This window comes from Gopherus evgoodei, chromosome 8 (genome assembly GCF_007399415.2).
Source record: "Gopherus evgoodei ecotype Sinaloan lineage chromosome 8, rGopEvg1_v1.p, whole genome shotgun sequence".
In the NCBI taxonomy this organism is placed as follows: Eukaryota; Metazoa; Chordata; order Testudines; family Testudinidae; genus Gopherus; species Gopherus evgoodei.
Genome location: NC_044329.1, coordinates 75,964,521 through 75,990,390, shown reverse-complemented (window position 1 = coordinate 75,990,390; position 25,870 = coordinate 75,964,521). Strand labels below are relative to the sequence as shown.

Here is a 25,870-nt window from a genome sequence, read left to right as displayed (position 1 = left end):
AATGGAACACCCACAGGGACATCTCTCAAAGAAGAACTGGGCCACCCAGGAAGCTAAGCAACGGGCAGTCCATGAGGGAAGCAGCCAGGGAACTGGGCAGTTTGCTGACCCACCATTCAGCTCGCCGGTGGAAGTCCTGACAGAAAACATCCCTGCTAGCCTAGTTTCCAACTAAAGTTTGAAAAGAATCAACATCTTCTGCAAGAAAATTGTTCTATTGGATAATTTTCAACCAGCTCCAGCTAAGATGTATATTTTAATGTCAAATTTGCTTCCCATTCAATTACTTTCTTGTGAAAAAGACTGACAATAAAAACTTGTTTTCAATTAAATAGTTTTCAGAGTAGCAGAAATAGTGTTGATTTAAATGGCACATTACATTTCAATAATATTTTTACTTTCCCAAATACCTTCTAGACAAATAAACAGGTTATACATTCAGAAGTCTTCTGGGGAGTGGCTGATTAATATTGATGAAAGTTAAATATCCCAGGGCATAATTGGACCCAGGTTCACAATCGGAATACGGTGACATAATACAGCAAAGCAAAGCAAAGAAAAAAAAATTTAGTAAACTATTTGGCGCTTGTACTTACCGAGCAGCACTCCAAGGCTTCGGCAGCACTTCAGCGGTGGGTCCTTCACTCACATCCGCCACCGAAGACCCAGAACGAGTGAAGGGCCCGCCGCAGAAGTGCCACCGAAAACTTGGAGCGGCTCGCGGGGGCCCCTGCGGGGCCTAGGGCGTGGGGTAAATTGCCCCACTTGCACCCTCTCTGGGCGGCCCTGTTAAGAATGCTTACCCCACTCTAAGTACATTGCCTTTAAAAAAATTAAGATGTTGAGACAGCAGCTGCGGCCAAAAAGCTCTCTCCATTCTGAACCCTGTCATGTCCCCACTCAACTCTATATGGAGAAGGGGTAAGTGGGGGGCAGGAGTAGGGGGGAGGGGGAAACCCTGACACTAGCCCCCTCTTCCCCCTTGCCCTGCACAGCAAGGAGGATCCAGGGAGCAGCTCCTAGGCAGAGGGCAGGAGCAGCACATGGCAGTGCGGGGAGGGACAGCTGAACAGGGAACTTAGGGGAGCAGAGAGCTGATAGGGGGGCTGCCGGTCCACCCTGGTTCCAGCCCCCACCAGCTAGTTGCAACGGGCTGCTCTTCCTGAAAGCAGTGGACAAAGCAGGTGGCTGCCAAACAACGTTATAAGGGAGCATTGCACAACTTGAAACGAGCATGTTCCCTATTTGATCGGCAATGTAACAATGAAACAATATTAAACAGGAGGACTTTAAGTGAGGAGTTACTGTAGTTATAAAGAATTGGTCTCTAACCACACACAGAGGAGATGTTAAAAGAAGAAGAGGGCTGTAAGTAATGAGCTTTATGAAATATAACATCACAACGCAGGTGGGTTGGTGGTAGCGGAGACTGAACCTAGGACCTGTGTGTAAAAGCGTGAGCCTCTAACTGCCGAACTAAAATACTCAGCTGTGTTAGCCAAAGCTGTAGCAGGCTCATCAACCTCTGTATATGAGTCACCACCATTAGAGTACAGAACACTGTGTGTATTTGGGGGGGGTATGTACACAGCAGATTCACTGTCAAACTATCTGTGACAGTGTGAAATGTTACAGGGTGTGGCAGGAGGAACCACTTGATTCCAGTTGAACAATTCTTCCAGAGTATGCTGGGAGTGGGAGAGGTCAGGAGTCTATATACGACAGACAGAGTCATCTCAGAAAATGAGGAGCAGCAGCAGTGGCAACACGCAAGAAGACTGCAGGCTGAAGGAGTGCCAATGGGAAAAACAGATCCAGAGAGGGGCAGGAGAAGCGGCAATCACCCTAAGAAAAAGGAATGGAGTTCAGGAAGAGTTGGGCATGGGCTGGAGCCTGTCCCCCCTAGTGAATTGTGAACTTGCCCCAGAGGTAAAGGAACTTATGGGGAAAAGACTGTGTGTAATAGATGATGATACACAAAATACTGATACATCCTTTTAATAAGTTCTCTTACAGTCTCTCTGGCATCCTTTACCTCCCCCCAGCCTTTCTTTCTGCGGTGATCAGGTCACCCTGGCCCATCAGGCAATGGCCTGGGTCACATTTGGAGCTGTGGGATTTGGGACTTTGTCAGAGAAGCAAGTCACCTCCATGATTGTCTGCCAAACTCCCTGGGGCTGGTGAGAATATATTGGTTCACACTGTTCACACCTCCAAAACATGAAATCAGATTGTAAAACCTAAAAAGCTACAAGTAGGTTGTGTGGCAAAGAAAACACACATTTGAAAAGCAACTGTCAACTCTACAAATGTAGCACAAATGTTTTCAAAAGAAATGGGCTGTGTAACTAAAAGAGCTAAAACCCTGCCAGTCCATATTGCATGGAATTGCTTGAGTTCTCTAGATCCCTGATCCCTGGCCATTAATTGTATCTGAAAGTAAATCGAAAGAAATACTTAAAGTGCCTAACTTCATTTTAGAAAATAATAAAGGGAGATAGATGGAGGGCTCTCAACTTGCTTTAGTGTGTTTTTCTCTACTCTAACAATTTGCATATCTAACAATCCTGACACTGCACCAATGTATGTCTTCTTTGGAGTCTTTGTGATAAGCCATCTGCCACAGTGGTTTTCAAAACTTTCTTTCACTACCAACGTCAGATATGGTCTCCTGTGGTATACTAAAAAACAAAACATTTGACTTATCCAACATAGTTTTTCACTTAAATCAACACCAATGGGCTCAAAAAGCAGAAAAAGATTCTCTCCCTCACCCTCATTCTCACAAATTGCAAGACAAGTTCTTCTCTCTCCACTCCAAGATACTGGTATTAATGATACATGCACAAAATCCTGAAGATTTTACTCTGTCATTATAATAGGCACAACCACAGGAAATGAAAGGAACACATCCTTCCCCTCCCCCATCAGCTTTTGACCATCCTGTTTTTGCCATCTTCAGCTTGAGTGCAGGTGTTATGCATATTTACTCCTAGTCACTATGCCTCATTTTTAAAAACGTATATATGTGATACAAGCACCACTGAAGACTTAAAAAAATAAGATTTGGATCATGCCCCTAAGAGCCTCAAATGAAAATTAATAAGGCATTTAATAGATTTCCATGATATAGCTTCTCAGACCTAAAGAAACTTACTTAATACAGGCTGAAAACTGCAGTTCTGTTCTTATTAAACTTCTGTTTTCAGTTTCTTCAACATAATACAGAGTTTAAATAGAAATATGTTGTTAGATTGTGCTTTCAGCAAAAATAAAAGCATTGGTGCTTCTCATGTTCATAAAAAATTCTAAGCCTACATAGGCCCACATCCTGGATTCCACCTAAAACACACAGTATTAATTACATTCACAGATATATATAAAATGCCGTCACAAGCTGGCTTTTACAGGAATTTGTCAGATCCTGAAAAATGTCCAGTGAGCTAAGCTGATTTTTTCTTGAGAACTTTGAAGAGACCTTAGTAAACATTTCTACAATTTGCCAAAGCTGTCACATTTCCACCTGTCAACGGCACAAGTATTACATTTCATTACTGATTACAGTAACATCAATATGCAGTGTTGTTGTAGCCGTATCAGTCCCAGGATATCAGGACAAGGTGGGTGAGGTAATATATTTTATTGGAGAAACTTCTGCTGGTGTGAGAGACAAGCTTTCGAACTACACAGTTTGTCTTTTTCACCAAGAGAAGTTGGTCCAATAAATGATATTACCTCGCCCTTCTTGTCTCAATAATATCAATGACATAATAGACAAAATATAATCCAGTTTTTCCTGTAAATCACAACGGCGATGAAGAAATTGCTTTTCTTATTAGAAATCTTACTAGGTCTTCCTGAAATAGTTTATATGAAACATCTTTTAAACAAGCAAAACATTACTGTACATAACCACATGATTGGTAATGATAATATGGGATTTAAATGTACATTTTTAAACAATTGAATATTTTTAAATTAATAAAACTTAGTATTTAGATTATGTTTTCCTCCTAGGTGCTTTTATTCCTTAGTTACCCTATACAAAGCAATTATAAGTCTGAATTGCAAAGCAAGATGCACTTCACTGTGATTTTCTATAGAACTCAATAGAAATTTATAACCACGAGTCCTGATCATGTACTATACATCACCTTAGGTCAGTTAAAATTACAGAACTTCAGTTTATTCTAGACAGGTGATTGAAGGAATGTTCAAGGGAAATCACACTCTCTCTAAACTCCCCTGATCCCCCTCACTGTGGTATTCCCTAAGGAGTCAGGCTTATTCTCCGATTTACCTCACCAGCTCAAAGTAAATTAAAATTCCCAAATGAAAAATTAGAAATTATATACTATGTCTTGGACAACATGGGCACAACAGCATATAAACCTATATAAGCTTCTAAGACCATATAAACTTGGAAAAACAATTCAACATCAAAATTTCCTGTCAAGGTATTATAAAGTAGAGTACTTTGTTGAAGATCAATCTCACAATCAAGCTCAAAACAAGACAGTTTATGGTTTCTTGATTTATATTTTAATTATATATAAGGCAGTGCAATCACTTTCTAAAGCACTGGAGATAAACACTGTGGGAATATAATGACAAGAAATTCACTGTGACTTATACTACAACTAGAACCATGTGCTCCCCATATTTCAAATCTGTGCTGATTCTTTTTTGAAATTGCAAATCAAATATTAAGTACTCTAATTTATTCTTATAATAACTAGCAGTTTAAGCTGTACATAAAGATGCAACACAAGGTCTAATATCTATTGAAGACTGAAGATTACTAGAAATCAAACAATGTAATGCTATAGGGTCCACGCTATGTTCTAGAATGCTTTTAGCAAATGTACAGTGTCATAACCTGATCCAGCTCTGCTTTCAGGACAGAGAGACATCATTGTGTTGTGATATGCTCCAACCTCTGAATTGCATGTGCTTGTAAGACCCCTGTGTTTGGATAGTGACTGGTCACTGTTCCTAATTGTGGGTCTCTCAGGTGCACTACCAGGTGCAAACCCCCATGTCTGATACCCTTCTTGAGCAGTTGTATCCTGCAGTCTAGCCACCTACACCCTGGAACCAGTGCCTCTGCCCTCCCAAACCACTAGTAGCTAAGGGCTGGCCTACGCTACGGGGGAGGAAATGGATCTAAGATATGCAGCTTCAGCTACGCTACAGCATAGCTGAAGTCAAAGTATCTTACTTTGACTTACCTGGCCATCCTCACTGCAGCGAGTCGACTGCCGCGGCTCCCCCGTCGACGCTACTTACTCATCCTGCCAAGGTGGAGTATGGGCATCAATTCGTGGATCGATTTATCGCATCTAGATGAGATGCGATAAAACAATCCCCAATAGATCAATTACTACCCACCGATCTGGCGGGTAGTATAGACGTACCCTTAGACATGCTCTCCTAGAGTCCATTTGGCTGTGGGAGACCTGGTTTTATAGTTAAACATGGGAATAAAGCAACAAACACAGGATCAGCAAAGACATTTCATAGCCACCAAGACTTTACTATTGAAGCACATGAAAGTTAAAAAAGCACATGAACATTATAGAAAACAACCCACAGTCCTGAACACAATCCCCTGGACCAGTGCCATAACAAGGGTGAGGGGAGCGAGGCACTTGATTCAGGGCGCAGAAAGCAGAAGAGGAAAAAAAAAAGCCGCGATCGGCGGTGCTTAGGCGGCAGCTCTACCGCCGCCACTTCATTCATTCCTCGGGGAGCAGAAGATGGCAGAGAATTCCAGAGCAGGGGGAACCCCACAATAAAAGAGAGGGGGAATTTCTGATGGCTGGGGAAGTCTGTGGGGATGAGGGGAGTTGCAATCAGTGTGAGAAGGGAAAGGAGGGAGGGAGGTCATGGGGGTGGGGAAGTGAGGGAAATCTGTCTGTGGAGTCGGAGAGAAATGTGGCTTCAGGTTTCAGTGAGATCATTTCAGAATAAGAGCTCTGATATCCCAGCCGGAGGGGAGGACAGGGGTAGAGAAAGGTGGAGTCATTGCTTGGCTGAACTCCAGATGGAAGGGGAAACCTGGGCCTTAATGGAAAGTGAATCTCCCTCAGTGCCAGGGTCAGGACTGTGCAGCAGCTGGTGCAGAAAGGGGCCTAGGGCTTGCCTTGCCTGAGTGATCCCCTGGCTACCTTCACCTTGTGGGACCCTTCTGGGCTCTCTTCAGATTGGGGGTGGGAAGATAGTGCAGAGGCCAGGCCTCTCATGGTCAGAAGGAAGTTAGGGTTCCATGGTCAGCACATCTCTGCCCCATTCACCGGAAGGAGAGTAATCCGGCCCTGCAAACCTAAATTCCCAGCATTCTCAGGACACATGCTGATCCCTAGGGGCCACTGCTGATATCTAGCACCTCACTCCTCTTTTAACTTGTGAATCCCTCTCTGGATTGGAACTGGACTGGAACCAAAGACCATCTTGGAAGCAATATTACCAGCCCAAGCAGTCAAAAATCATGAGTTAGATCCCCCCAAAATCACAGGCTCTACCACAGCCGCTTCATTCATTGTTCGGGGCGCAGAAAGCAGCGGAGGAAAAAAAGCCGCGATCAGTGGCACTTTGGGACCCACCAATGAACTGCCGCAGAAGAGCTGGCCCTGGGGGAGGGCGTAATTTTATATTCTTGCCTCAGGCGCAAAAATAAGTAGTTATGGCTCTTCCCTGGTCTGATCTCATCCTGAGTGTCCTGGTCAGTATCCTCAGGCAAGGCACTCTCTCCTGTCTTTAATCTCTAGCAAGTTCTGCTTTCCAGGAATGATGGAATGGCCTCCTTGCTTAAAAATGCGGCCACATTTTACAACAGTCTGTCCCATTTCTGACCCAGTACCTTACCCTACTGATTTGTGTCGGTGGTCCAAGGGTTTGCACTGGTTATTGACAGCATTCAAAGTATCAGAGTGGTAGCTGTGTTAGTCTGTATTAGCAAAAACAATGAAGAGTCCTTGTGGAACCTTAGAGACTAACAAATGTATTTGGGCATAAAAATATGGATCACTTCACGAATTTGCGTGTTATTCAGAGTTGGCCCTCATGGTAGAAAACCTATTGTTCAAGTAGGGAAGAGTCATTCAGCGTTGATGGCTGTCTCATTGTTAGCCCTCTTTGAGGTGTCCCACAATCTTGCATGAATACACAATGTCTAGAATAGACTGATCTTGTAAAGATTAGACTGATTTTCAGCACCAGATGTCCCACCTCAGCATCAAGGTTACACTACACAGAGAAAGTTACAAACACAAAATGGTGTTCTCAAAACAATATGGAGTACACACTTTGACCCAGACAACTTAACCCCTATGTGTCAGACACAGTATAGATTTTCCTCCTTATTTTGTAATACACTTAGGTATAGTACTACCAAAAGTTGCAAAGTGCTTCAAATGTTCTCTAGCTATTCCTATACTGGGCATATAAAATACCATACAAAATATAATTGGCTACACAGACATGTTCAGCACCATCCATACATTGCCACATTATTAATTACTGTAAGTAAAAGTTTTGTACAATGATCCTCATCACGTGATGTCTATAAACATTGGAAATTCTAAGGAAAGTATGACCTCTTATCTTAAGTATATTCTGTTTCTTCCTGGAAATTAACTATCAGAAATGTACAGTGAGTAACATTTAGAACTTGAGAACATTTCAATACAGCTGAAAACAAAAACACAGCATGATCTCCAAATAATCGATTTCCTTTACCAAGGACATGATTTTAAAAGTCACCCTTGATTTTTGGGTCCCAATGTTTTTTGGGTGCTTAACTCGAACCTTTTAAAGGGTCCTGAATTTTTTCTTCTTGAATTGCTGTAATCATATAAGGGGGTGGAGTATAGTTACACTTAGAAGGAAAGAGGAAACAAAGCAACTTTCAGTAAATCCATAGAAGTACCACTTATTTCTCCCAAGTCAAGAAATGTCCCAAGCAGCATCTGAACAACAGATACAATTATAAACAATGTGCATGGATAAAAATGGATGGATTAAGGTGGATGAAAACCATGATAAATATCATGTTAGCAAGTAATTGCTCATTGTCATATACCATTCCTGTTGGGGAAATTAAGACTAAACACTGGCAAGATATCAGGGAAGGATGGGAATGTTTGTCTCTTGGGAATTTTTATTGATTCAGATCTTGTAGAAACACCTAAAAGGAAATCCATCATCTGCTGGAGAAGGCAAGACCAAGATCCTTTAGAGTAACTTCATTTTTCAAATGTATCCCAGATTTTAGACTACATTAAGAGGAAATTAATTATTACTAGCTCCTGGACAAACAGGTGTCAAGACAACAGCAAGAACAGAATCAGTCACTGTTGATTCTGGTCCCAGCAAAGTGAGACAGTAGAGAGGTGTAGTCTCATATCCACGTTCTTCTGATAAGAGAATAAGGGACATATGTGTCAAAAATGCATTACATAATTAATTCCATTCCATCCTGTCCAATTTTCCTCCTCTAGCTCTTACAGATGGGGGTGAAAATATATCTGTCCTCTCTTGCTCAGGAATGTATATAATTCAAATTTGAATATCTTTGTATGGAACTGCAAAAAGGTCTAAAGTAGTTAATAAAGAGGGATTTAGTGACATCTACACCAGGTATCCAAAAATTAACGGTTTTATTCTCTACTCATGAACTTGTAATCATACTCGGCCAATCTCCCCAAGAAACAACCTACTTATATAAGGATACCATTCACAAAAATAGGAGATAGAGTCATCTAGAATTAGGATACATACATTTATGTCCACTTAGCCATTCCTGATACCCCACTCCTTCTGACACACTGATACGTACTGATACTGATACTGATAGAGGCACTGTTTTACTAATGTTCTCTACTTTTGGGACAGAGAAAATTTACATGAGGTGTAATGCCCAACTGAATATTACTTATGTAGCACCCAAAAATTTGTTACAACCTTTTAAGATATATAATAATTCAGGCTTCTGCCACTAAGTATTTATACTAAAAATACTAACATACACTTAGAGGGAATGAAAGGAAGTAACACAGGATCTTCTGCCATTTCCCATTCCCCTGCCAAAAAAATTTCCTTCTGAATTTTACCTTTGGCTCTATTATAGATTCTTGCCCCCAAGCCTCTGCTTACTATTTTTCTTCTAACTTTATCCTGATTGAGAACGAACACTGAAGTTATTTCTCAAAAAAACCAATTTCTATTTCTAATAATAATCACCCTCAGGACTGCTCTAACTTGTACACTTGAAGGCACACCAGCACTCCCCGCCCTCCCTGGCTCATGCCCCTCCACATGCCACCTGTGACAAGGCTGCAGGGGACAGCGCAAAGTAAACAGGAATTTTGATGCAGCACTTAAGTTTCTTGCACGTATCTTTTGCTCATCCAGCAAATAGTAGAAAGAAGCTTTACAGAGGACCAGGATGTGTCTCTTCTATAGTGGATCTATGTTAAGATCAAACTGAGTCCTATTTAGGATAAGTTTAATATTTTATACATAGACATTATACATAGATTCTATGCTATTTTATCTGACAAATTACTGTATAAAATACCAAACAACATGAGAGTAATACATATTCAAAATATCTAAACCACCAGTTTTTCCACTTGTAAAACATGGATTCAAAAATTCATTTCCTTTAATGGTTTACTGAAGCTTTGCAATTACATTAAAATATGATAGTATATCCACAATGGTGTATTTATTAACAATACTAACAAAACATTATAATCATACCAGCACTTCAATTATGTGTACTTAAAATTAAACCAAATTCTCACCATACCAATCATTATACCCTGAATAATGTTAACTATTTGCATCTCGTTATCTACTTCATGATCTAGGTGTAAAGTAATATGAAAATTGGAACTAGGAGCATTCCCTAGGCTTTAGTATTATAGATATTCTTTGATTTTAAAAATATTTTGCACATGTTTAAAATTACATATATCTTATATAATTATACGTACACACAATCATCAGAAATGTGGTTTTCATTTCATTCTTAAATATTTAAATTCAGAATTTAAATATACTTAAATTTTAAGTCAATTTTCTGTAGAGTTGCAGAAGCTAAACTAAACTAAAGCATACCAGCTCAGTCATCACCCGGACAAACAAGTGACACACTCGCTGCTTGGAAACTGGGGGTATGAAAGTATGAAATCAGAACAAATACACACCATAATGCACAGAACAGATGAATTGGAAGGATAAGACATTTATTGGAACATGAAATATAAGAGCCTTATACCAGGCTAGTGCACTTGCAGTACTGATGCATGAATAGAAAAGATACGAGTGCACTATAATCTGTTTATGTGAAATGAGATGGGAAGGCACAGGAGAATTCTACCATGATGAACACAAGCTACTGACCCTGGGAAAAGAAGACAGTGGATGCCAGGACAGAGTGATATTAGTGCTAAATCCGAAGGCAAACCAGGCTCTGATGGCTTTTAACTCACTATCTCCTCATACACTGAAGATGGGATTTAGATTCATGCCTGGTGCAGTCACAATAGTACAAGTATATGCTTTGACCTCAGCAGCTCCCAAGAAATTTTATAACCGTTTACAGAAAACAATACAAGCAAGACTAGAAAGCAACAAAGAGTCCTGTTGCACCTTATAGACTAACAGATGTATTGAAGCATAAGCTTTCGTGGGCAAAAACCCACTTTGGCAGACTAGAAATGTTACTGGTGATGGGAAATTTTACTGCAAAAGTGTGATCGAACTGGAATTTTTGGGCTGCAGCAAAAGGTACATTTGGACTCAGTTAACAAAACAAAGAGGAAAAGTGCTACTAAATTTCTGCCTCAGTAACAACCTGGTGCTAATGAATATAGTATTGCAACAAAGAAAGTGGACTTGGATATCACTTGATCAGCAAACGAACATCATGACAGACTTCATACCTGTGAATCACAGATAGAAATTAAGTATGTTTTGTGCAGATCATTTGCAGCTAACAGTGGATCTTAAATTAGTCCTAGCATCAATGAAGTTGAGCATGGGAGAAATCAAAAAGTGTCAAGAATTAATATTTTTGACATGGACAAAAACACCATATCTCTGGTGAAAGAAAAAAATGAATGTTGACGAGACATGGAACAGTGTAAAAAACAAGATTACGATGACAGAAGTTGAACTAGTGCTTGTGTACAAGGACAAAAAGAAGAAACCAGGCTGACTCTAGTAAGAGATGCAGAGTCCCGGTCAGGGCTGGAAGGGGTGGACTCAGGTCTTCTGCTCTTGTGATGGGGGGCGATTCTTGTGAGAGGAACAGGTGATTGGGCCCAAGATGGTGGAAGAGGAGGTGGTAAAGGTGGAAGAGCACCTAATGCTTCTCTGCCAGGAATAAATACAGCTGCAGAAGAAACTAGCTAATACAGAGAAGAGATGCACTCTTTTGGCTGCAGAGTGTAACAAAAAGAATGCCAGTGACTCCTTCATCAGTTGACTTCTCACCATTGTAGCTGAACTCTATGAGCAGGAGCAATATATAGTGATCTGAAGATAAAGGTTGGGGACAAACGTATCAGTGCTCACAGCCCACAGTGAGACTTAGAGTCTAGTCAACCTAGTGTCAACTGAAGAGTTGGATCTGTCAGACACTGACCCCGAGGTGAACATAGAAATGCTGTACTGGATCTACACAGATGAGCTAGAGATGAGAGAAGATGACGTATTCTTGACAAAACTCATTAAATTAGCTAATCCATTTCAACTACAGCTCCTCAGGGAAAGGTGTGAAAAAGGAGTCACATCAGCAGTAAACATCAGGAACTGCATTTGTTTCTATCAGATTGCAGAGGCGCTGAATACTAGCACTTTAATGATCTACTGTGCTGAAATAATTGCTAGTTACTGGGATGACTTGTGGAAAGAAGACTTCAGCTGTATGAGTGCTTAGCAGTTGTACAAAATGTTCAAATCCAAGACTGAATATCCTTTGCATTAAGCTATTAAAGTGAAGAGGAAAACAGTTTTTCTGTATCTTCCTGAAGTAAATTCACAGCTGTCTGGGAAGCTCAATGAACTGGATCACACTGGAGACCTTCCTTTAGATCTATCCCTCTCTCTCAAAGTATTGCAACCACACTGGTCAATTTACAAAGCTGATGCTGATATGGTGAACAAGAAAGGCTGGAGTCTGTTACACAAAGCCATCCAAAGAGGAGATAAGTTTGCTGCCAATTTTCTCATTAAAAATAGTGCCCATGTGAATGTTGCTACACTGGGAAAACAGGAGACTGCTCTGCACCTTGTGGCATCATGCAGTTCCAAGAAGCACTTGCTGTCTGTGATGTCAGAGATGACACAAATTACAGAGTCCCTCTTACAGGCTAGAGCCAATCCAAACATGCAAGACTGCAAAGGAAGGGCCCCATTACATGCATCAACTGTTGTTAGGAATGATCCTCTATTCAGTCAGTTTCTTCAGTGCAAACAACTAAACTTAGAACTGAAGAAGGCTTGCAAGTCAGTATGTCACAATGTCTGTCCTGTCTCAGTGTAGGTACCAGAGAGATTAAATCAAAAGTGACGAGTGATAGAAACAACTGAAAAGGAAGAGGAAGACTATGTGAAGAGAAATGAAACATGGGGGTATTGTTGCAAGACAAGGGGGGCATATGAGTTGAAGATGTTGGCAGTGAAAAACTGGGGCAAATAACTGAGGATGAACAAACGAAGAATAAGTGATCGAAAAACATTTTGAAGAGCTCTACAATGTGCAGAACACACTAAATAAACAATTCTGAAAAAGCTTCCCAGTACAAATGTGGGAGAACAGATATCAGAATTCTAAGTAGTAAAGATCTCGACAGAAAGTTTTAAAAAGAAAAAGGGAGTGACAACATAACTGCAGAGCTGCCGGAAACACACAGTAAAGGTGATCCACAAGCTATTAAACAAGATTTACAAACAAGAGCAAGCACTGAGAGAATGGGGGAAAGTGATAATAGTACCGATCTATAAAAAAGGAGAGAAGAAAAACTACAGATGAATCAGCTTATTGAGTATGCCAGAAAAAGCATTCACCAAGATGTTCCAGAGGAGAATGATGAGGTACATGAAAGTGATGCTTGCACAGGAACAGGCTTGAGTCAGAATGAAATACAATACATCAGTTATTTGTAATAAGACAGATATTGGAGAAGTACATGGAACACAACTAAACCTGTTACTACTTCACAGATTCAAACAGGCTTTTAATAGCATTTGGCAGAAAAGGGTTCTGGCAACCTCGAGAAAGTGTGGCAACCTGGAGACACTGACCAAGCTGTTAGAAAACATCTACAGTAAGTTGATGAGGGTCGTGAGAGTACTCAAGAAGCTAAAAGAATGTTTCACAATGACCATTGAAGACAAGGATGCATGTTATTGCCCGATTTGTTCAACTCGGTACTGGAAACCATAATGGCTGTTGCACTGATAGATGAAACAGGACAAGTCATGTTATGTGGGTGGAGAGTGGATTAGATTCACAGAGCTCACAGCATTGACTAAGGAGGATTTATGGAGAATAACTGACAAAGTAGATCAGGAAAGTGGAAAATTTGGAATGAAGATCACTACAGAGAAGACAATAATTATGGCAACTGGAAGATAAGAGGAAGACGTAAAGATCCAACTTGGAGACAAAGAACTAGAAAAAGTGGAAACATTTGTGTACATTGGAGGACAAGTACAGAAGAATGGGAATTGTTAAGATGACATAAAAGAACTACTGGACTTCCTGGTATTGCATTTGGAAAACTATGCAAAGTCTGGAAGGCTAAAGACATTTCAATAAAAATGAAAATCAGCATATCTGAGACAATTGTCATACTGCTGCTCATACAGGTCAGAATGCTGGAATATGAAGAAAGCTGATGAACAAACTATACTGACTGCAAAATGAAGTGGCTGAGGGAAATACTGAGTTTCAAGAAAGCAAAACATAAAAAATTAAATGAGAAGATAGCAGTTACAGACAATCCAAAACAGACGATTGCGATAGCTTGGATTTGTGTCAAGAATGGACCTGGAAAAGATATCATACATGACAATACATACCAAAGTGCAAGGACCTAGAAGACAGGAAGACCAATGATGCATTGGATTGACATGGTGGAGAATGACATAGAATAAAAAGGTTTAAGAATTAACTACGCCACAAAGCTGGTACAAGACAGAAAGAGGGGACACACTTCATTCAGCCCCATCATCTCTGCTGAACTGACGGACAGGAATCAAAGAGAAGACAGAAGACCTTTTTATACAGAAGCACAGTGATATTCATATTCTAGGAGCATGTTTAAATCTATGTTAAATTGAGTGGTTCCCCCCCCCGCCCGCAAAAGGAAGATAAAATGGGAGGTCTAGTTCCAAACTGGGTCACTGGAGAGAAATGTTCATTTGTGGCTCTTATCTGGTAGAGCAGCAGTGACACTCTGGCAAATCAGAATAAATTTGAGCAGACTTCCCACTAAACTTAGGGCTCATCTGAGATCTACCTAACTAGGTTTACAATTGGTTGGTTTTACCATGGCTACACAATTTGAGTCTCTCTGTGTAACCCCTCTCTACACACTTTTCACAAACATGCAATCACACATGTATTTGAGGATCTGAGTTCTATCGTCCACTCAACGTCCACTCAGAAATATACAATAGCTTTGCCAGAATATATCTTTGTTCTCTCAGGGCCTGATTTTAAAGTCCTTAGATGTCAATAGGAGTCTTTCCACTGATCTGACTCTCAAAGATGTATTAGTATAGAATCATAGGACTGGAAGGGACCTCGAGAGGTCATCTAGTCCAGTCCCCTGCACTCATGGCAGGGCTAAATATTATCTAGACCATTCCTAATAGGTGTTTGTCTAACCTGTTCTTAAAATCTCCAATGATGGAGATTCCCAGCCTCCTTAGGCAATTTATTCCAGTGCTTAACCACCCAGACAGTTAGGAATGTCCAACCTAAACCACCCTTGCTGCGATTTAAGCCCTTTTCTTCTTGTCCTACCTCAGAGGTTAAGAAGAACAATTTTTTCTCCCTTTTCCTTGTAACAACTTTTTATGTACTTGGAAGCATAATTATACATGACTAATTTGCTCATGGAGTTTGATCCTGTACCACTGATGTCAATAGAAGCTTTGCCATTGGCTTCTCCTGGAGTGTGATCAGGCAAGATATTCAATTACCCCAAAACAGGGGTGGTTCTCAAAACCATGAGAGATTTTAGCCCTATGGAGCAAGTTATTTGGATACTCCCATTACAAACAACATGCTACTACGCCACATTTCAAGGCACAAGATTTTTTCCTCCAAAGTACTTGCTGGAATAAACGGTGTGCATGAGTACTGTCAATACAGAACTCTCTTCTTGTCATTTTACACAATTCTCAGGTTTATCGAAGATCCAAAACAGAAAATTAAGCATTCAGGATCACACTTCCAAAAACTGTGATGCCCTAGAACAATGAATGTTCATCCCTATATAAAGTTTATTCACTTGTGCAAACAGATATGAAGACTTACCTCTGTGTTATATGAAGTTATTAAAGTATAATCAAGTGAAACTTGCTAATACAAGTTAGAAGTGTTTTATTTAATTCATTAACACAAGAAAATTCAGCTGAATGAAAGCTGCTTATCAGATGAATAAAGAGGATTACAATATTATATGATGTGTGTCACACCTCTCAGTGGAACAAAAGGCATTTCCGCAGTCTGGTTTGTCCACTAAGAAATGAGATAGCTGAAAAGGAAGTTTGTGACAAGTCTTAAATCACTTTGGAGCTTCTAAGCGAACCTAGCATATAAAAATAATATACACCTCCAAAACAGCCCCTTGTATCAGGTATACAACCTTTGAAATTCTGTCATTCCACTGGCCATAGAATTTTGACCAACAGAGAAAGCATGTAGCAAAATCTAACAGTAAACTATGGTGAGCCACATGGCACAAAATGCTGCCACTGTAACTGTGAAATGTTGTAACACAGACTGTTAGAAACAGTCTTCTTGAAATCTAGTCTGTTTAAAAGAAAGTGTTTAAAAGCAGTTTCACATGCTGCATCTGCCCCCAAATCACTCTTCTATGTTACTACTGTTTTCTCTCTCCTGTTGCAGTGTGGAAGACCCACACAAACAGAGGAAACAGACTGGCTATACAGAAGCAAGACCAAACATTACTACACACCGACTGCTCTCAAATGCATGAAGTAAAGAAAATGAAAACCAAAAATAATTTATCTAATCTTTCAACTTCAATTGTTATGTGAACAATAGTAAGTGAAAATATTCAGATAGACGTGGATTTGTTGTTCAAGTAATAAGAGCTTTCAAAACAGCCAGGATTGCATTTCATGTGTGAACACTCTTGTGAACAGTTATTTACACTGTTGTTCATGGGAAGCAAGAGCACTGTGAATAAGCCTGTAGATAAAAAGATGCTCATCTGAATATCTGTAAATTTAAAGGGATTATGAATACTAACTAAATGAATTGGTGGCATGTGTTTGCAAGAAGACTCAGACTTCTTGTTGTCCAATCTTAAAATTACATTCTTTGATACCAAAGAGAAGTTAAATAAAGTGGGGTCTGCACTGCTTTCAGGGTCACTTATTGGCACATAACTTCCATCACCGTTTTTACATCACCTCTGAAATTGGCCAAATTAGTTTTCAAAGAATAAAAGATACTTCAGAAACCATGAACCTGCCACCTTTAGTCACACTGAGCAGTACCTTGCTTTGGGCCCAGTACAAATGACTCTAATTGGACTACTCCTGGAGTAAGGCACTACCCAACGTGAGTAAGGATGGCAGAATTAGATCCATTTGTTGAGCAATTCTAATTTATGTTTTAAAGTTTTAAGCATAATGCTGGATACTGAATGTATAAAACAAAGGGAGCTATAGTATAAAGTATTGTGTTAAAAAGATTGTTCATAATTTGCAAGATGGAAACCATTGATTTTTTTATAAAATACAATAATGTAACCCTGTTAAAGTCTAATAGAAAAAGAAAGTGCATGGGCCACTATATATAGAAAGTTAAATACAAATTAGGAGCAAATACTAGCTCATTCAAAACACCACCGTACAATTTCTTTAACACTTACACAATTTAGATGAACAATATTTTCATTCATTCACACAGTTCAGTATAAATATAAAACAAGGTACCCCTTAAGCATTTTAAGTAACAAATTAAACATTTACGTTTTTTACTGTGCAGTGAGGCTTAACATTTATGCAGCTTCAAAACCAAAGTACAGCCTCAAGGGATGCCTCTCCACTGACAAATTAATACCTTAGAGAATAGAGCTGAATGGTGGCAATGAACTCATTTGTTCCCCCAATAATGAAGAATGACTGTTTCTTTACCACATCTGTGACTGTTGCTATGGTGACCCAGACTTACCTCATTGCTTCTCGAAGTGCCCCACGTTCACTAAGAGTTGTATGCTTGATGTCATCAAAATTATTTTCTAGCATCTCACAGTTCTGCAATAAATGGAAAAATCCACATTAGATTCTTAAGCAGCATCCTAGCATCATAAATTATATTCACTGTAGTGCAAACATAACTGATTTATATTGTTTATATATTCACGCAAATTATGCATTCTGTTTTAATTGCACAGAAGTCATTAAAAGCGACACTGTGAACTCAGTAACAAAGTAAGAACAAAAGCTTATGATATGGTTGTCATGGAAATCCTTTTATCAGTGTTCTATCGTGTGGTATATACAATTTTCTTTTATATCAATTTTTTTGAAGGAATAACAGTTGTGTTCTTTTGCAGTAAAAAATGCTACAAAACTAATGTTATATCTAACAGGCAAACTTACAAATGTGGCAAAGTAGAAATACAATATGCTGAATTTAGACATCATAAGCTATACATTAAATTCTGTACAAACAAAACAGTCCATATTACATGAAAAGACTAACCAACCTAAATTCTATGAGTTTCAAAATGTTGTAGCAAACTTTAAGATAATCTGTTTATAAAGATATCACAACAGCTGATTAAGTTTTTTTTCCAAACTGAAGAAGCAAAGGCTCTAGTATTTTCAAATGAAAAGACTGTAATATTTCCATTTCATTAAAATGAAATTAGCAATTTTGTGAGAATAAATTTTTAAAAAAAAAAATTATACCAAAATAGGCTTCTCCTTATGTAATCTGTTAATTCTTAGCAAACATATAGCAAGCGCCACTATTCAGAGTGCTGCCCTTTTTTCCTCTACAAAATCCTATTGGAACAATAGGCCTGATTCTCTATTGCTATGTACCTTCTGAAGTCATTTTTAACATTGCAAAGTGGGTACCTTTTGGGAGGCATAATATTGAGTTTTAGAGAAATAAAACACAAATATTATTACTATTATTCAATTACTATTTTAATTCCACACTTATAATTACTAAAGTAACAATGTTTATCAGAATCAAAATTCAGCTACACAAAACAATTTACATTTTGAATTTAATTATTTACATTTTATTCTTATTTTTACAGTGCACATCTTAAAAGATAAAAAAGGACAAATGGAACATATGAACATAATATACTCTTCTCTTCTGTCAACACATTTTACATTTTCATAATTATATCCAATCTATGGCTATCACAATTATATACATCTTGCATGAAAGACAATATACTATTCAGTCTTCTGTATGTAACTTTATTAAAAAGGTCTTATCAGCTTGTCCAACTAATATCAAAATTAGTCTTTTATTTTGAACTAATGCTACAGAAATTAATACATACTATTAAACAGCTTACTGTACATGCAATAAAAAATTTCAAATCAGTAAAAATAATTTGAAATAAACGTACATGTATAAGGAACTTTCTCCACGTCATCTCTTTTTTAAAAATGCCATTTAAAAACCATTGCATGCTACCATACTACCAAGATGGTCATTGGATTAAGTTTTTTCCTCACATGCAGTACAATCAGTACTCCTTCGGATGGTAAAATCCTTCTCACCACACTCACTTTGTCAACGAGAGTACTCAAGTCAGTACTCTCAGTTTAAGTCAGTAAGGCAAGCAGAATTTAGCCCTACAAGAAAATATGTCTTCATTTAGATTTGCATGCATTGTTCTTTGGGCTGTTAACTCATGTACGGACAGGTCAATTCTATAAAATACATCTGAGAAATTCAATCTGGCAATGCCAGTATTTCATAGAAATGTAAGGCTGAAGGAACTCCAAGAGGTCTTCTAGTCTGTCTCTTAGGGCTGTGGCAAGATTAAGAATACCCAGACTATCCCTGTCAGATATTCATGCAACCTGTACTTAAAAACCTCTAACGATGGTGATTCCATATAAGCCCTCCTGATCCACCATAACCCACAAACAAAGGTGTGTGAATAACTGATTTATTTTTGGGGAGTTGCTGGCAATTCTGAAACACACACACACTTTTGAGAAAACCAAGTAGTAAAAGCAATTTATTTTGGGTCAAATAAAAAACATTTATTTTGACCTGAACCAAAATGTTTTGTTCTGATTTTGACATTTTTATTTATTTAAAAAAAAAACCTAAAGGAAATTTCAACACAAAAAGCTATTTCAAATCAAAGAAACTAAATGCTATTTCAAAAATGACAAAATAAAATCTTTTCATTTTTTTAGAATTTTTTAAACTTTTTTGTTTGTTTTTAATTAAACATTTTTGCTATATGTACACAAATTCATGAAATTTTTCGTGAGACCCAAATCTGCATTATTTGGCAACAAAAGTATTGGGCAACACATTTTCTCCAGGTCTACTCAACACTAAATGCGTCTTCACAACCAAATGAAATCATACCTTCTACTCCTTCAAAAAAACTGGGGTAAGAGACAGGATTTGGGGCATGCCAAACTCAAGAGCCACAAGCTCTGTTGCTCAAAAGTGAAGGAGGAAGATAAGTTCAAGAGCACAGGGCCCTTCATTGAGAACACCTTACTTTCAGCCATAGTTGGACACCATCTAGGAACCATGAGCTTGAATGTCCCATCTGTTCTCTACTGTGGGTATAAAGTATGAGGAGAGAGACACAGGAAAATCATACAGGATTTTACAGAGCAAAATCAGTCCCCTTTCAATTGCACCTGTAAACACACTGGAATACATTACCAGCAGTGCTCCAGAGATTCCAAGTGGAAAGCACTGCTAAGTACCACCAGAGTCTGCTATAGCCATCTTTTCCTTATGGTCTGTGTAGAGCACATTACGTTTATTTAGTTGGAGTGTAATAAAGGTGGTAAATCCACATTCAAAGAAAAGTATGCAATCTTCTAGCCTAGCAACGGGCTAAAGAATAATCCCCCTTGACTACTAATATCTGGACATCCAAGAGTAGCCCAGGAATCAACAAGGCACCCAATTTACAGACTTAGACCAATAAATGCAATCTCCTTTTTTTGAGACAGAAGATCTGACTCCTGTCATTTCCATCAACTGCTTTCAACCAACATTACCTTTGTCTTTCCCAGTTTGAATTGCAGCCAACTAGCTCTCATCCAAGGCCCAATCTTGACTAGACACTGGAAGAGCCATAAACTTCATCATGCAGAGCAGATGAACTAGAGATGCGTATGTAAACTAGGACAAGCATCCCATACTACTTAATTATCCCCCACCCCGTGGTTTTTTATACACGTGAGTGGACACAGCAGTACACCTCAAGAGTAAGCCCTAGGGTGAGCAGAGCAATCATCCAATCCTCAGAGAAAATAGAATGGAGCCACTCCGTCCACAACTATCAAGATATTCAGGTGCACCTTTACGGTGTCTACAAGAATCAGCATCGACACTTGCTTTCCTTAGCCATTTCTGAAAGGCTATCACTGTCCCACAAGACCAGTACAGTCTTTTATTGTTATCATACATATAGCCTTTCAGCACCCCTTGCAAATACATAAAAGCATAAGACCTTATTGATCAGTCAAGCTGAGATATGACTTTCACCACCAGCTCTCACAGCTATTTAAAAATACCTTTTTCAGGGGAGAATAGCAATTGTGTATGGTTTGCAACTGTATCATTCCTAATTAGTGGGATTCACTAATCAAAGTAACTTTGTTCAAGGCCATGAATTTTCTGGATATCTGTGAAGTACTTGGAAAAGGACACTTAACCCAAGGAATCTTATCCACTTGTATGTGGGGATCAGAAATGGAACCCTCGGTCTGCAATAGCTGGGGTGAAACTGCTGCAAGGCCACTACTGCAGTATATGGGCAGAAGTAGGAGCAGCAGGCTGTTGCTCCCTCACAAAAATGGAAAACCAACATCTGCCCATTGGTCACTCGCTACCTTCAGGTTTTGGTTCCAATGATTCCAAAACTATAAGTAAACAAAAATTAAAGTCAGCTTTTGGCTGAGACCAAGCGTAAAAATTTCAGCCAACAAAAAAGGATTTTTCAAAAAGTTATGAACATATGAAAACAGGAAGTTCTAACACAAGTCTAATCATGCTCTTAACTACAGCACTGGCAAATGCCACAACTTTGACAAACCATGATCAGGATGAATTGTACATTCAGAAATCTAAAAGGAAATAAAATGATAAAAATCACTGTACTGTATATATCAATAAAGGTTAGATTAATATAATAAATATATTGCATAGGACAGCTGTACTTTTTAGTCCACAACAGTGCAAAGACTTAACTATAATGAGCAATTAAACTCCCAGGTGTTCAGGTTTCAGCAGCAATTATAGTAGAAAATGTAATCACAAGCAATGAAAAAAATTGCCATTGGTGGCTTTCTGCCAAGTTTTTTCCCCCATGGGTCTAGATAAAGTCTAAAAGTTTCATGTGTGATGGAATAATTTTATAGTATTTTATATCTTAGTTCTGCTAATATTCATATAGTGCTATACGATATCAAATCAAATAACTCCCCAAAGAGGTTTATGATAGCAAAGCATATACAAGGAGACATGATTAAAGTCAAAACTAAATGAAACAAGGTCATTAGATATTGTGCTACTATTCATAAAACCAAAAGGAAATGAAAGCCTAAAATCTATTTTAAAAAAATTCTAACATAAGTCACTTCAAATAAAAGGTCAGGCTTCAGGTTCTGAAATGAACTGGAAGTGAGAGGGATAGGAAAGAAGTTCAGATACATAAATAAGTGGTTTATTTAACAGACGTTAGACCTGAGCTAAAGCGTACTACTGTATCAAAATGGAAAAAAATTCCCAGAGACTCAAGACCCCATTTCCACTGAGAATAAATTGAACCTATTAAATTTCATCCTGTCTCTCTACAAAATAATAATATTACAACATTTAAATAAACCTATTATCACATATGAAAAAATACAACAGCTGACAATTCTATACTAATTCTTTATGATGACACAGGTTACTACAGAAAGACTAAATATAAGAACATTGAATACAAAGAGAAAATTACAATAATAGCACTGAAAAAAATGTAACTGTCCTTCTCACCCTCCTCCAGTCCCCACCCAAGAGCTGCCTATGGCTGCTGGAGCCAGGTAATTGTCCTGGTCTCAACCCAGAAAATCCCCATCCTTCAGTTTCACTGAACATTGACATCATGTGATGGCTTCCCCAAGCCACTAATAGAGCTTTAATCTATGCCACAGGGAACACAGGAAGGAAGGCACATTATCGGAGCAAAGCAGAGCAAATTGATGGGGCACCTGTACAGTGAGGGATGAAGAGGAAGGATGGATTTGGGGAAAGAAGAGAGATGAATTAAAAAACTCAAACAATAACATGACCTGCACCTAACATAACCAGGAACATTTTGCTATCATTTGTCTATTGCAATTTGTCTGCCTTATCTATATAGATTGTAAGATCTTTTGGACAGTGACCGTGTCTTCCTGAACTATGTTTGCACCACACCTAGCACATTTTTAACTAATAAATAACAATAGCAACTCGAGATCTGGACACAAAGTTCACAATGTGGGGTTCTGCCTCTAACAGGCTGAGCAAGGCCAAGGACTCCAAAATACCTTCAAACATGGAAGAAATTCAGAATTTCCCAAATCAGGCCCTTGATCGTTAACAAGGGTTGAACTAACGAGAAGGTATACACCAGGTGTAAGAATTATCTGTGTTAGGGTTGTGACAGAAGTGAAGACTTACTTTCAAAAATGTCCTTCTAACCTTTCAACAGCCTCATGCTTTTGTAAAGTGGTCTGTACTTCCTGGCTGTGCCCTGCCTTTTCTTTGGTTACTGTTACAAAAGTGATTTTTTATTCAAGCTCCGAGCTCAAAGCCGGATCCTGAAGTACCTCTTGGCTCTGAAACTCAGAGTATCTCACACACAATCGTGCTGCCTAGTGTCATCACACAGAGTCTCCCTAAATCACAGCAGGCACTGTTACTACACTACATCATGGAGAGCTTAGGAGTCTGAGTTTTGACAAGATCATTATCCCATAACCCAAGCTAAACCATCTGTGAGCTACTACTGATCAAGGAACTGATCCCACTCCCACTGAAATCAATTGCAAATCTCTCATTGACTCAAATGAGGGCAGGATCATGCTCTAAGCCATTTTCTGATAGTTTAAATGTATCCTGAAATACTTTACATAAGAATTTCAAAGATATCAGTATTACAGATAAGGTCTTACACACATTTCTAGGTAGTTGGGAAAAAAATCTTTTGATCTGACAATAGCTATAAGACCTATTCTAAAGCTGCCTGTATCACTGAAGTTGAGTAGATATCTTATCCTACTTGACATGCTGAAAATCAAAAGGTTTTTTTTTTAAAGTACCCTCTGCCTTCTAGTGGAGAGTGTCTTTAGGTGGCAATACTGTTGTCCAGTGAGACAAATGAATTCATGAATTCATTTAAGAGGTACAACGTTATTTTAAGAAATATTAACTACTTTGCTTAGGAAGATCAAGCTTCCTCCAAATATTTATGGAGACAAATCCTACAATGTTTACTGAGGAAAACCTCCCATAATATCAATATGAATGTTGCTTGAGTAAAGACTGCAAGAAATGTACAATGATTCCTGTCTCTAAAAAATTAGCAGCTCTAACCTCTGGGGCTTGAATTTTCTGTTGCTGCTGATACTAGAGCATGATGCTTTAAAGGGTGAACTTTCATGCCCCAAGTCCCACCTTAAAGAAAGAAGTACATAAACGTGGTTTCAGTTATAATATAATATTCTTCAGATATTTGACATATGAGGATATCTATTTTTTTTCATTAATGGCCAGATCTCAAGACCACTGAAGTGAATGGGAATCTTTCCATTCACTTTGACTGGCACTACATCTGACAAATGATATCGGTGTAAAGCCTCAAACAAGATCTATACATACACTATTCCTTATTTTAAAATCCAAAAGCCTGCTTCAGTAGAAAATGGTGAATAATTTTCAATATTCTGAGTTTAGAAGTACTGAGTATATGGGGTCATTTGTTTTCAAAAGCTGCCTTGCTTCCTAGGGAAGCGATATGAAATTTGTTCCGAGTGTAAGTACTGCTTTGGCAGTGAAATCCTCATTGCATAAGTGGGGTTAATTGCTGTGCTCTGGAGGTTTATTTCTTTGCAATGATCATAAAAATGTTCCACAGGTTCATGCTATTTTATTAATTTTTTTTCTTTTCCCACTTTACTCCAACAGGCACTTCTCAAAGAACATTTCTGTGGAAAAAAAAATCTATCATTAATCAACAAGTTTGGATCCAGTAGTGATTGTTTTCATTTTTGCCTTTTTTATCTTCCACCAACTCACAGGATGATAACCAGACGTTTCCTCTTCTTAAATCAGAAGAAACCTCAGCTGCAAAGTCTAACTGTGCCTGTTTGTTACACAACAGAGGAAGAGCATAAACAATTTTGCCACTTGAGAACTCCTTTTAAAGCAAAGAACTCTGGATGCTAAGTTACAAATCAGCACTTGCATCTCTCTTCTGCTCTGTTTGTTATCATAGGGAACACCAAGTTTTCTATTCCTGTGTCATATCAGACAGAACCAATAACAGAAAAGGGACCAAGAGACTGCACTGCAATTTAGATTTCAACCACTGGATCTCAACAGGCTACCCTTACTTTCAAAGATTAGGAGCCTTAGTTTGAAGTTATGTCACCTGCTTATGTCAGTTTTGAATAGGACACTGCTTCAGGATCCCAGAAACACTGATTTAGATTTCTACATAAAAACTATTAAGCACTTACAGAAACTTTCTGGCCAAAATTTTCAGAAGGAAATCACTTCAAGGCCAGACTTTCAAAATAACTCAGATCCCATGTAGGCAACAAAATAAATGACCAGATTTTCAGACAAGTTCAGTAGGTTAGGCACTGAGTAGGTTAGGTACTCATTGATGTTCCAGTGACAGCTGATCACTTTAAAAACCTGGCCCTTATTTAAGTGGCTAAATGAGACCTGAGCTCTTCGGGAAATCAGCCCTACCTGTGGGTGTTGAGCACTTGGATTTTTGGCCCTGAACTTTCAAAATCTGTCTTTACATTGCCAAACCCCTAGTTTCATGAAGCTACTGACTGAGTCACCTAACTACTATTAGTATAATATCCACACTTGATAGACTTAGCAAGGCACTCTGAATTTTAGTCACTTTAGAAGTGTTTTCATTTCTTGCCTTGTAATATATTTACATTATTTACAATAATATATTATTATTATTTATTATATTTGGCTCTCACCTCAAAATCGCAGTACAAAACTAATTAATTAATCCTCACATCACCCTTGAAGTAGATAAGTATCATCCCAAAGATATAGTGAAGGAAACTAAAGCAGAGAGAGAGAGACACTATATGACTTGCCCAAGGCAACCCAGCATGACAGTGGCAG

General features: G+C 38.6%; 1 protein-coding gene across 2 annotated transcripts in view; it reads right to left on the bottom strand.

Moving 5' to 3' along the window:
* The window catches only part of DPYD (dihydropyrimidine dehydrogenase), a 627,421-nt gene that overhangs the window by 514,936 nt on the left and 86,615 nt on the right, over positions 1–25,870 (bottom strand). For both annotated transcript variants that reach the window (XM_030572745.1, XM_030572746.1), the window contains one exon: positions 17,453–17,535. In XM_030572745.1, coding sequence (XP_030428605.1) covers positions 17,453–17,535 — 83 coding nt within the window. The remainder of the gene's footprint in view (positions 1–17,452; positions 17,536–25,870) is intronic.